We start from the raw sequence: 13,538 nt of genomic DNA, 5'->3' as shown, positions 1-13,538 counted from the left end.
GCGCCTCAACTCTATACACCACGCGAGTACTACCCAGACGCCGGTTATGGCTAGAAGGAAGCTACCAAGATGGTAAATAGAGCCCCATTCTTTCTTGTTATGTTTCGAACTGTCTTGTTTCGAATCTTCTTGGCCCACCGTCTGCTGGTTTAGTGGCTTCTTTCACCCTTGTTCACACCTCTACCAGCTATACCTGGCCCGGCGATTCTTTTATCTCATCTGAACGTCAATTAGCTGACCGATGTCAAGCTCGAAACAAACAAAGGAGCGGCTGTATCTTCAACCGCATCATCCGCCCATGTCTTTCAATCCTAACGGTTACACAGGGCGGTTTTTAAATTCTGTCTCGACGATGAACGCCACTCCCATGCGTTCGGGCGCTGGTAGGCACAATGCCTCGTCCCGACGATGCTCGGTCGAGTGTCGTCTTTCCTTGGCCTCGGTTCATCTCCACAACCTCATTCCACCTGAGAACTGAAGGCTCTGCTATGCCTTTGCTAGCGAGGCTGACTTAGTGTGTTCTTGGCCCTCCAAGTGGCAGGTTGAGCTTCCATGCTTTGTCCATCGCACAAGGTCCCTGAGTTGCTCGTCCGGTAGTGGCTCCACATAGGATGCATCGCCGTCCGAGCCACTGACCAGCCGCTCACTCTGCGAACCCAGGATGTGTTGTTGGGTGATGCGGTAGCTTCTCAGGTATACACTCCCGGCTAGTTTCTTGACATCCACAAGCGCGTGGTCGAACAAACCTCCTCGGCGCCACCATCTAGGTGGATTTTGAGGGAGGTGCTATAATGGCGTGGTCAAGTTGTATATATGTCTCTCACGAGTCTCTTCCTTCAATCCGGATTCTCTCTTGTCTCTGTCCTCATCACTTTAGTTTATCTCCAAGTCTTTACATCTCTTTTTGCTTGAGAGTCATTATTTTATAAACGACATAGCGGACGGGCTGAGCATCGCCACCATGTCTCCTGCTAGCAAATTCCTCGGGCTCTTCAGCCTTGTAGCAACTGCTCAGGCAGCATGCTCTAACTTCATAATAGACGACTTTTCAAGATCATCCGTTGGCGGAGTTAACAAGCTCAATTCGTGGACCAGTGACGACGGTTCCATGTCAAAGATCGCCATCACCAACGGAGCACTCACCTTCACTCCCAAAGCCGATACCACTTCATACTTCTACGAGACTCTGGGGTGCGTCAAAGCAACTACCCAGGGCTACAAGGCCCTGTCGCTGTCGATCACGGGGCCCAAAGACGCTTCCATGTTGTTGGAAATCCAGTCAAGAACATCATGTAGCGACAACACATACAAGAGCCAATGGGTCACCATCTCGGGCCTCACTGGCTCACAGCAAACGGTTACCATCTCTCTATCTTCATTCACGGAGGCAAACCTTGACGCCATCACCGGATTCGTCTGGTCCACATACTCTCAATTCTCCTCGTATTCATTCGACAACTTGCAATTCCTGTGCAATGATGCTACCAGTCCATCTACTCCAGCAACACCAATTTCAAGCAGCTCTCAGTCCAGCCCCATTCTTTCGGGCGCTACAACTCGCACTTCGATATCGTCTACATCCGGAAGTGCACGAGCTGCAAGCACGGTGTCGAGTACTGCCTCCTCCTCTTTCTCGACGTCAGCCGGGCCATCAGGCGCCTCTCAGAGTGCTACCTCGTCCGCGGCAAACTCCCGGGCCAGCAGTACATCTTCGGTAGCTTCAAGTGTTCGCTCATCATCCCCGTCCATATCTTCTGTCAGGATGTCAGCTACCTCCAGCTCCGCCACTTCCCAGTTGTCACCTGCTTCGTCGAGCTGCAGCAATCTTCTCATCGACGATTGGGAGTCCCAGTCACGGCTGACTTTCCTCTTCTATAATGCCATGCTTCAGCCAAGCAGCGATGACGGTACCATGAAGAGCATCGCTGTGAGCGGTAACAGGGTAACATTATCACCAAACAACAAGGACTCTTACTTCTACAGCAAGACTGCCTGCACAAATGCCAAGACGCAGACTTATGGTGGTATCTCTCTGCGCATCAAGGCCACCAAGGGTACGACATTCCAAGTCCAGATGGCATCGCCGGCGACATGTGGCGGTGATGATACAGTCTTTGGCTTTCAGTCCACGGCTGATCTCGGATGGACATTCGACGGCACCGAAAAGCTGTACAGCTTTCCCTTCTCCAAGTTTCCTACCATCAACCAGTCCAAGATATCCTCCATTTTGTTCGGCTCACTCTCAGGGGCTGTGACTTTTGGTCCCATGGCCTTCTACTGCGGAAGCACACCCTCTGAGTATATCGTCAAGACTCAGCCGTCCGTTTCTGCTACAGCTTCGACTGTCCCTGCGCCCAGCGCCACAGTTCCGGCCAAGGTCATCGATAACTTTGCAAGCCAGAGCCAAAACGCCCTTGGATTCTGGCATGGAGGTGATGTCGACACTGCAGCGAAGTGGACCAAGGGAAAGGTTGTTATCAAGGCACCAGACGCCGACTACTCTTACTACACGCAATTCGGAGATGGCTGCACTGACATGACCATGTACGATGGCTCTTACTTGCACGTTGCATACTCGGGAAGCAATAAGTTCACCATTGCGATGCAGCAGCATAACACACAATGCAGCGATACTGTAGCACCTTTCCCCGAGACCTGGGATTCATTGGAGGCGGCTCGCTATGCCACTGGCAACGACATCTACATTCCCATTTCCCACTTCAACATCGTACGCAAGCGTGCTGTTGGCCTGGCTTTCAAAGGCTTCTACACCAATGAGGCGGTCACTTTGACCAAAGTTGAAATCGTTTCGTCTGTTCCCGCCAATACGCTTATCCCAAACAAGCTGCCCAGCGGTAACCTGGTCTTTGCTTGCAAGCGACCCAATTCGATTGCCTTTGCCATCGATGATGGTGACCCAAAGTACGCCCAGGAGGTTATGGAGGTCATCAGATCGGAGAACATCAAGGTCACCTTCTTTACCGTCGGTGCTCCGTTGAGAGACCCCTCTACGAATCTGAGCACCATTTATCAGGACATGATGAAGGAAGGCCACCAAATGGCCCTTCATAGCTACACCCACCCTAGAATGGAGGGGCTCCCCAACAACGACGCTATCATGTGGGAGTATAGCCAGGACATTGCCGCTGTTAAGGAGCAGTTCGGCATCACGACCAAGTACTTCCGCCCTCCTTTCGGTAACGAGGGCGCTCGTATGAGACAGCAGCTGGTTGCGGCGACGCAAAGCAACAGCCCCTACATTGTGAACTGGAACATCGATGTCGAGGATTGGCTCTACGCCCAGTCCGACACTCCCGAACAGCAGAAGGTGTCTTTCAAGCGCGACCTGGACAAGGGCGGCAGTCTCGTTGTCATGCACTACTTGTATCCCAGTACTGTCAGCTATTTGAGGGACTTCATCAAGATGGCCAAGGCCACGGGAAAGCAGCTCATGCGGGTAGATCAGTGTATGGAGGACCCCGATGCGCCTCCGTTGTAATTGATAGGATGGGATGTTCACTGTATGATAATTGAAATAGCTACATATGGGATGAGATGGAGACATATAGAGATTCAGGCAGGCAACTTTTTAATTCATATGATTCGAAGACATTCTACCGTTTTCGCATTCTCACTTTCTCTCGTAATTATAACTTACCTTTTCGGGTACGTAAAATCACTAGGTGCAAAACGGGTAGCAGTGGGCATATACGAAAGTTCTATACTATAGGTATCCTCAAATATAAAAATATAAGATGCTTGTAATATTTCCGCCTAGTTATAGCGGGCGAATATTTTTATTCCAAGTTAACTTAAAATAAATCTCTTAAGAAGGATTAGGTATTAACTTAAGCTAGTAAATAATTTTTTTAATAATTTTGATTAAATTATTTATTTATTTTAAAGTTTTATTTTTATTAATAATTCGGGCGGTTTTTAACTTTATTTATTTATTTTTATATTTTACTTTTATTAACTACTCGGGCGATTCTTAATATTAATTATATAGTATTAATATATAATATTAATAAATACTCTTACTATCTTAATAAAAATTTTTTTTTAAAAATTTCTATTTTTTTAACTTTCCCTCTTATAAAGTTTATAACTACGGATTATAGTCTACTGAGACAGTATAAGTATTTACTAATACTATATACTAATACCGTATAATCGATATTAAGAACCGCCCGAGCAGCTAGTAAAGGCAGAAAATATAAATAAATAACTACGGATATTTAACTTAATATTATTTATATAAAGTTAATATCTTTTTAGGGCCCGGTCTGCTTTATTAAGGGCTATTTTCGCTTTTATAAATAAGCTAGTTTATTAAGGTTAATATTAAGTATTTTTATTACGTACTTTAATAAAACTTTATAACTAATTATAATTAGCTATAATTATTCAAAAATACTAATAATCCCGTTATAATATATTAATTACTTTCTAAGTAGCTAAAAACTACTCCCTATTTTCTACTTTATTTAATAACTTTAAAATATCCTTTTTAATCCTTTTTATTCTACTTTTATATTACGTTTTAAAAATATTAATAATATTTTAAAATTAATTAAGTATTTTAAAGCTATTATATTATATAAGCTAAGTATTAATTAAAATAATAACTATATTAATAAATCTCTTTTTAATTTTTAAGTTAATAATATTTAATTTATATTTTTTAAAACGATCGTATTATAGTTCGGGGTTTTTTAATATAATATTTATAAGATTAAATTTCTAGTTATTAAAGAAGTCCTAGGGGTTAATATAGCGGTTTTTTTCTACTTTTATAAATATAAAAAATCGACCTTAATAAGATTACGCTTTTAAAGGAAATTATATAATATAATATACTTTTTAATTATATAATATACGTAATATATCCTAAGTATACACTTAATATAATATAATAATTTTAATATAAAAACTGCTATTTAATTCGGGATAAGTAAGCTACCTTATTACTTATTAATAATAGGCTAAGTAATATCCTTATATAGTAGCGCTAGTTAAAAAGGTTAATAATAAAGGTTAGTTATAATAGTTAGCTATAATAATTAGTTATAATAGTTAGTTATAATAGTTAGAAGTAGCATTTTTAAATTATAAAGGTTCTAAACTTTAATAATAACGTAAAAGTTTTTTAAAAAAGGGCTAAATAGGCTAATATTTATTACTTTTTTATTATACTAAAGCTCGTAAAATTTCTTTTTATTCTTATTATTTTTAATATTACCTAAAGCTAATCTTTATTTAAACTAAATAAATTTATTAAATAAATCTATTAAATAAATTTACTTAATAAACTTATTAAATAAACTTATTAATATATAAACTACTACCTTAACGAGAACCTATTTTAAAAATACTTATTAATAAGTCTACTCCTCTCGGGCTAAGTACCCTTAATTAGCTTAATATTATAATTATTATAGTTAATATAAGTATGCCCGAGGAGTAGCGAAGTACTTTTTAATAATATAAAATTTAGTTAGGTAATATTATAAGCGCTATAAATAACTAGGTTAATATAAATATTAAAATTTAATATATTAATATTAGTTTAGTTATAATAGTTATAATAAACAAGCTAGAAGTATATAAAATTAAAATAATAAACTAATACTTTAAATAGCTCTTATAAAACCCCCTAAGTAATAATAATATTTAAATAAAAAAAAGATTATATTAAACCTAGCTATTTATATAAGCTAGTATTAAGAAGTCCTATATATTTATTTTATTATTCTACTTTTACTAACTACTTAGGCAATTCTCGATATTAGTTATATAGTATTAATATATAGTATTAGTAAATACTTATACTATCTCGTTAGACTATTTTTTCGATTTTCTTTTACTTTTTAAACTTTCCCTCTTATAAAGTTTATAAATACGGATTAACGGCGAGAAGTCCTATATATATTAAAATAAATAAAGCTTATTTTATAAATAAGTAGTAAAAAGTTAGGAGCTATTAATAAAAAGGAGATAATAGTTAAGTTAGTTAACTATTTTAGTTATTAATTAGGTATAGAACGTATTATACTTAGTTTTCCTTAATACGTAATATATAGTACGGCCCTGGCAGATTGCTTTATTAGGGGGGCTAGGGGTTAATAATAACTAAGTATCTTAGTATTTTAATAATATATATTTAAAAATAAGTAAATAATTTAATAATAATAATAATAATAAGGTAATAATAATAAATAGTAAGGGAAGTGTTTTTTAATTTTAATAAAAAAAACGAGGTAATAAATATATATATATATATACGAGTTAAAGTCAAGAGTACTAAGGTAAATATCGTACTTATAGAAGTTAATATTATTTATAATAATAATAACGAGGGTATTTTTAATATTATTATTATAAACTATAGTTATTTAAAAGAGTAAGGAACTTAGCTAAGTACGCGGGCTTATAAAGTAATAGCGTTAAGTATTTAATATTATTATTAATAATTTATAATTATAAACTTTATAAGAGGGAAAGTTAAAAAGGTAATAAACCTAAAAAAATAGTTTATTAAAATAGTAAGAGTATTTATTAATATTATATATTAATATTATATATTAATATTATATATTAATATTATATTTAATTTTAAATACTAATATTATATTTAATTTTATATTCTGCCTTTACTAGTTACTCGGGCAGTTCTTAATATCGATTATATAGTATTAGTATATAGTATTAATAAATACTCTTACTATTTTAATAAACTTAATTTCTTTTTTTAAATTTTCTAACTTTTTAACTTTCCCTCTTATAAAGTTTATAACTACGGATTATTAACAGTAATATTAAGTATATAACGCTATTATTTTATAAGCTGCTTACTTAGCTAAGTTTACTATTTTCTAAGTAATAGTAGTTTATAATAATATAGTATTAGAGATACCCTCGTTGCTATTATTAAGAATAATACTGACCTTATTAATATACGCTTTTAACTTTAATTCGTATATATATATTTATTTTTATATTTTACTTTTACTAACTACTCAGACGGTTTTTAATATTAGTTATATAATATTAATATACGATATTAATAAATATTTATACTATTTTAATAGACTATTTATTTTTAAATTTCCTTCCTCTTTTTTATCTTTCCCTCTTATAAAGTTTATAACTACGGATCATTAATAATAATATTAAATACCCGACGCTACTACTTTATAAGCCTACGTAATTAGCTAAGTTAGCTACTTTTTTAAGTATAATAGCTTATAATAATAATATTAAAGATGCCCTTATAATCGTTATTAAATAATATTAACCTCTATAAGTATAATATTTACTTTAATACTTTAAACTTTAACTTGTATATATATATATATATATATATATATATATATATATATTCGTTACTTTATTTCTTTTATTAAAGTTAAAAACGCTACTTCCCTTACTATATTATTATTATTATTATTATTATTATTATTATCTAACCGTTTACCTTAAGTATTTGTTTTTTTATTTCTACCTTTACTAGCTACTTGGGCAATTCTTAATATCGATTATATAGTATTAATATAAAGTATTAATAAATACTCCTACTATCTCGTTAGACTATTTTTTTTTAAATTTTCTACTTTTTTAAACTTTCCCTCTTATAAAGTTTATAATTACGGATTATTTTAAGTATATTTTATTAAAATACTAAAACGTTAATAACTAATCGACCCTTAGGGCTTCTTTAATAACTAGAATTTTTAAATTTATAAATATTATATTAAATAACCCCGAGTTATAAAAAGACTACCCCCCCTAACAGAGCAATCTACCGGGGCCGTACTATATATTACGTATTAAAGAAAACTAAGTATATTACGCTCTATACCTAATTACTAATTAAAATAGCTCTTAACTTTCCCCCGCTTTTAGCTATCTAGAGGGCGAGCTATATTTATTTTAACATATATAAGACCTTTTAGTACTAGCTTATATAGGTAGTTAAATCCCGTATTATATACTCTTTTTTATTAAGGGTTAGGGGGCCCCTTATATATTCCCTTATATTTATAATATAGCCTATATTAAAAGGATTTTTAGTTCTATAAAATATAATTTTTAAGCTAGTGTTAATATATTAGATCTTAACGTCCGTATTAGCCCGGCTATTTACGGCGTTTATATTATTACTTAGCCAAATTCTATATTATTAGAAAGTATTTTACTACTTCTTAAATATACTTATATTAATTATAATAATTATAATATCGAGCTAACCGAGGGTACTTAGCCCGAGAGGGGTAGACTTGTTAATAAGTATCTTTAGAGAGTTCTAGCTTACTAATTACTAACTATATACTAGGAGTAAAGTAAGTTCTTATTAAGGTAGTATTTTAATTAGCTAACTTCTTAACTAGTTATTTAATTAGCTATTTAAGTAGTAGTTTATATATTAATAGGTTTATTTAGTAAATTTATTTAGTAGATTTGTTTAGTTTAAATAAAGAGTAGCTTTAGGTAATATTAGAAGCGATAAGGATAGAAAGAATCTTTATGAGCTTTATAAATATTAACTTATTTAGCCCTTTCTCTAAAAACCTCTACGTTACTATTAAAGTTTAGAACCTCTATAGTTAAGGGCTGCTTCTAATTATTATAGCTAACTATTATAGCTAATTATTACGGCTAACCTCTATTATTAACCTTTCTAACTAGCGCTATTATAAGGTAGCTTACTTATTTTAAATTATATAGCGGTTTTCGTATTAAAATTATTATATTATATTAAGCACGTACTTAGGGTATATTATATATATTATATAGTTAAAAAGTATACTATATTGTATAATTTTTTTTAAAAGCGTGATCCCGTTAAGGTCGATCTTTTATACTTATAAAGCTAGAAAAAAAACCACTATATAAAAAGACTACTTTAATAAATATTATGTTAATAACATTAATTTATAAAAAACGAATAAATATATTATAATAAGTATTACCCTTATTAGTACCCTTTTAATATAGTAAAATAGTATAAATAAGCCTAGACTTAATAATATAATTAGGAGCTTAAAAAGAGCATAGTTAAGTATATTAAATAGGAATATTAAAAAAAGGTTATTATTAAATAAAATAAAATAAAAAAGGTAAGGGGTAGTATTCGGCTATTAAGAAGGTAATTAATATATTTTAGTAGCGGGGTTATTAGTATTTTGAGTTTAGTTAGTATTAATAGCTACTTAGTAATAGCTACGGCTAGCTATAGTTAGTTATAAAGTCTTATTAAGTACGTAATAAAAACTTAATATTAACCCTAATAAACTAGCTTGCCTATAAAGGTAAAGATAGCCCCTAATAAGGCGGACCGGACCCCAAAGGGTCGTATATATATATATATTCGTTATTTTATTTTTTTATTAAAATTAAAAAATACTTCCCTTACTATTTATTATTATTATACTATTATTATTATTATTATTATTAAACTATTTATTTTAAGAATATTTAGAATACTAAAACGCTAACTCGTTAACTTATAGGGATACTTTATAGGCTAGTAGTTCGATCTTATTAATATTATACTTAATAATCCCGATTTATAAAAGAATTATTTAAAGGAGTATATAGTGGTTTTTTTCTAGCTTTATAGGCATAAAAGATCGACCTTAACGGGATCACGTTTTTAAAAAAAATTATATAATATAATATACTTTTTAACTATATAATACGTATAATATACCCTAAGTACGCGCTTAACGTAATATAATAATTTTAATATAAAAACTGCTATATAATTCGGGATAGGTAAGCTACCCTTTACGTAGTAGCGCTAGTTAGAAAGGTTAATAATAGAGGTTAGCTATAATAATTAGTTATAATAGTTAGCTATAATAGTTAAAAGCGGCCTTCTTTAACTATAGAGGTTCTAAACTTTAATAATAATATAGAGGGTTTTAAAAAAAGGGCTAAATAAGCTAATATTTACTACTTTTTTATTATATTAAAGCTTATAAAAATTCTTTTTATCCTTATCGCTTCTAATATTACCTAAAACTACTCTCTATTTAAACTAAATAAATTTACTAAATAAATTTACTAAATAAACTTATTAATATATAAACTACTACCTAAATAGCTAGTTAAATAACTAGTTAAGAAGTTAGCTAGTTAAAATACTACTTTAACGAGAACTTACTCTAAAAATACCCGTTAATAAGTCTACCCCTCTTAAACTAAGCACCCTCTTTAACTAGCTTAATACTATAACTATCATAACTAATATAAATATACTTAAAAATTAGTAAAGTACTTTTTAATAATATAGAATTTAGCTAAGTAATAGTATAAATATTATAAATAATTAGGCTAATATAGATATTAAGATTTAATATATTAATACTAATTTAGAAATTATATTTTATAAAACTAAAAATCCCTTTAATATAGGCTATATTATAAATATAAAAGAATATATAAGGGGCCCCTTAACTTTTAATAAAAAGGAGTATATAATACGAGATCTAACTACTTATATAAGCTAGTACTAAGAGGTCTTATATATATTAAAATAAGTATAGCTTACCCTCTAAATAGCTAAAAATAGGGGAAGGTCGGGAGCTATTTTAATAAATAATTAAGTATAGAGCGTAATATACTTAGTTTTCCTTAATACGTAATATATAGTACGGCCCCGGCGGATTACTCTATCAGGGGGATTTAAAAAAGTATAAACTAGCTATTATTAATTTAAAAATTTAAAAAGACGTATATACTTTTATAAGTATTACTATTATTAATACTTAGCTTATATAATATAATAGTTTTAAAATACTTAACTAACTTTTAAATATTATTAATACTTTAGTATTATTATAGTAAAATAAGAAGTTTAGAGAGATTAAAAAGAAAAATCTAAAGCTATTAAAAAAATAAAAAGTAGGGGGTAGTTTTTAGTTATTTAAAGGGCGATTAATATATTATAGTAGCGGGATCGTTAGTATTTAGGAATAGCTATAGCTAGCTATAGTTAGTTATAAAGTTTTATTAAAGTACGTAATAAAGATATTTAATATTAACTTTGATAGACTAGCTTACTTATAAAGGCGAAGATAGCCTTTAATAAGGCGGACCGGGCCCTAAAGGGATATTAATATTATATAAATAAATCGAGAACTGCCTAAGTAGCTAGTAAAAGTAGAATAAAAATAAATAAATAAAGTTAATATATTAAATCACATCCTTTTAATAGAGTAATCTGCCGGGGCTGTAACGTATATTACGTATTAGGGAGAACTAAATATATTACGCTCTATACCTAATTACTAATTAAAATTAACTAACTTAATTATTATTTCCCTTTTGTTAATAGCTCTTAACTTTTTATTATAGTTTTTTAAGTTCTAATTATTTAAAAAGCGAGTTATACTTATTTTAATATATATAAGACCTCTTAGTATTAGCTTATATAAATAGCTAAATCTTATATTATATACTCTTTTTTATTAAAGGTTAGGGCCCTCTTATATATTTTTTATGTTTATAATATAGCTTATATTAAAGTGATTTTTAGTTTTATAAAATATAAATCTTAAGCTAATATTAATATATTAAATCTTAATATTTATATAGTAGTTTTTTTTAGCTTTATAAGTATAAAAGATCGACCTTAATAAGATTATGTTTTTAAAAGAAATTATATAATATAATATACTTTTTAACTATATAATACGCATAATATATCCTAAGTACGCGCTTAATATAATATAATAATTTCGATATAAAAACCGCTATTTAATTCGGAATAGGTAAGCTACCCTCTTTAACTACTTATTAATAATAAGCTAAGTAATATACTTATGTAGTAGCGCTAGTTAAAAAGGTTAATAGTAAAGGTCGGCCGTAATAATTAGTTATAATAGTTAATTATAATAATTAGCTATAATAATTAGAAGCGGCCTTCTTTAATTATAAAAGTTCTAAACTTTAATAATAACGTATAAGTTTTTTAAAAAAAGGCTAAATAGGCTAATATTTATTACTTTTTATATTAAAGCTCGTAAAGACTTCTTTTATTCTTATTATTTTTAATATATAAGAGATTAGGCTATAAGTACTTAATTAGCGAGGCTATAATATAAGTATAAGTATATTATAAAACTAAAGCTTATAAAGTCCTTTATATAAGCTTTATTTTTTAAAAAGTTCTTTAATAATACGATTTATATATAAATCGCTAAGTTATTAGCGTTTTATTACTAACTATATCCTAAACTTATTATAATTACTCCCCCCTTATATAACTTTAGTTTTTAAAATTATTATATAATATCTTTTTTTAATATTAATAATAAAACTATTAACGTCGTTATTTATAATAAATTTTTTAAAACGTTAATAATATCTTTTTTTATTTAAAAATAAGGTATTACTCCTATTTTATTATTTAATAAATACTTTATTATTATTATTTAGTAATAATACGCCGACTAGTTACTAAGTTAGTAATATATATTTATAATAAAGTATTTTAATTATTATAATATATAAGGGCCTACTTAACCTCGTAGTAGTTATTATTACTAAGTTATTAAGTAAAATAAAAGATGTTTTCTTATTACTAATTGCGTATTTACTTTTTTCTTTTCCTCTTTTATTTAGTAACCGTTTTATAAATTTTTTTTCATATAACTATACCTTTTTTTTTTATAATATTCTAATTCTATATTATTTTTTAATTATAATTCTCTTATTATATTATTATTAAGTATTTACTAAAATATTTACTATTTTACGTATTTAAAATATACTTAATATAAAGTGTAATTTTTAAAAAAGCTTTTATAATTTTTATAATAATACTCCTTATATATACTACTTAGCTAGTATATATTATAATATTAACGAGCTCGTTTATATTATTAGCGCTTATATTACTAAATATATTATTTATTAATTTAATAAAAGAAAGTATTTTACTATAAGTTATTAAGTCCTTACTAATCCGTTATTAAAGTATTTAGCTAATAATATTTTTTAAGTTCCCGAGGAGCTATATAGCGCTATTTAGTTTATTTAAAATACCCTTATAAAGTTTTATAATATTAAGGTATAGGGTAGCCTTAATTTTTATAAGTACGGCTATATTCTCTATATTTTTAGCTATACTACTAATATATAAAAAAAGGTTATTACTTATATCACTAAATTATTAATAAGTAATAAAAAAAAGAAGGTCTACTTTGAGTAAGCTATTTTTTAAAAGCTTATTACTAACTACGAGTATTTAAACTTATTAATTTTAATTATAATAAATTACTAATAATCGTTTAGTAAATTTTTTTTTTATTAATTTAAATTTTTTTTAAGCTAGTATATTTAATATTAATAACTAAACTAAGATTATCTCTTACCTTAGTTACTTTTAGTTAGCTTATTTTTATAATAATAGCTACGTAACTACTCTATAAAATAATTTTAATACTCTAACTTAGTATTATAAAAAGACTCTCTAGGGCGTTATTATTATATATATTTAGGAATTTCTTAATTTCCTTATTTTTATAAGC

At 29.3% G+C, this 13,538-nt stretch overlaps 1 protein-coding gene across 1 annotated transcript; it reads left to right on the top strand.

Moving 5' to 3' along the window:
- Window positions 1-961: 961 nt before the first annotated feature.
- On the top strand, window positions 962-3,499 carry CTAM01_15826 (uncharacterized protein; the record flags this gene model as incomplete). The annotated part of the gene is made up of 1 exon (XM_060531820.1): window positions 962-3,499. One exon carries the CDS (start codon window positions 962-964, stop codon window positions 3,497-3,499), a length of 2,538 nt encoding a protein of 845 aa, XP_060373595.1.
- Between the last annotated feature and the right edge of the window lie 10,039 nt (window positions 3,500-13,538).

Source organism: Colletotrichum tamarilloi (assembly GCF_030869305.1).
Source record: "Colletotrichum tamarilloi strain Tom-12 chromosome Unknown Scaffold_180.1, whole genome shotgun sequence".
Classification (NCBI taxonomy): Eukaryota; Fungi; Ascomycota; class Sordariomycetes; order Glomerellales; family Glomerellaceae; genus Colletotrichum; species Colletotrichum tamarilloi.
Note: the sequence above shows the minus strand (reverse complement) of the source record. Positions and strands in the feature narration are given on the sequence as shown.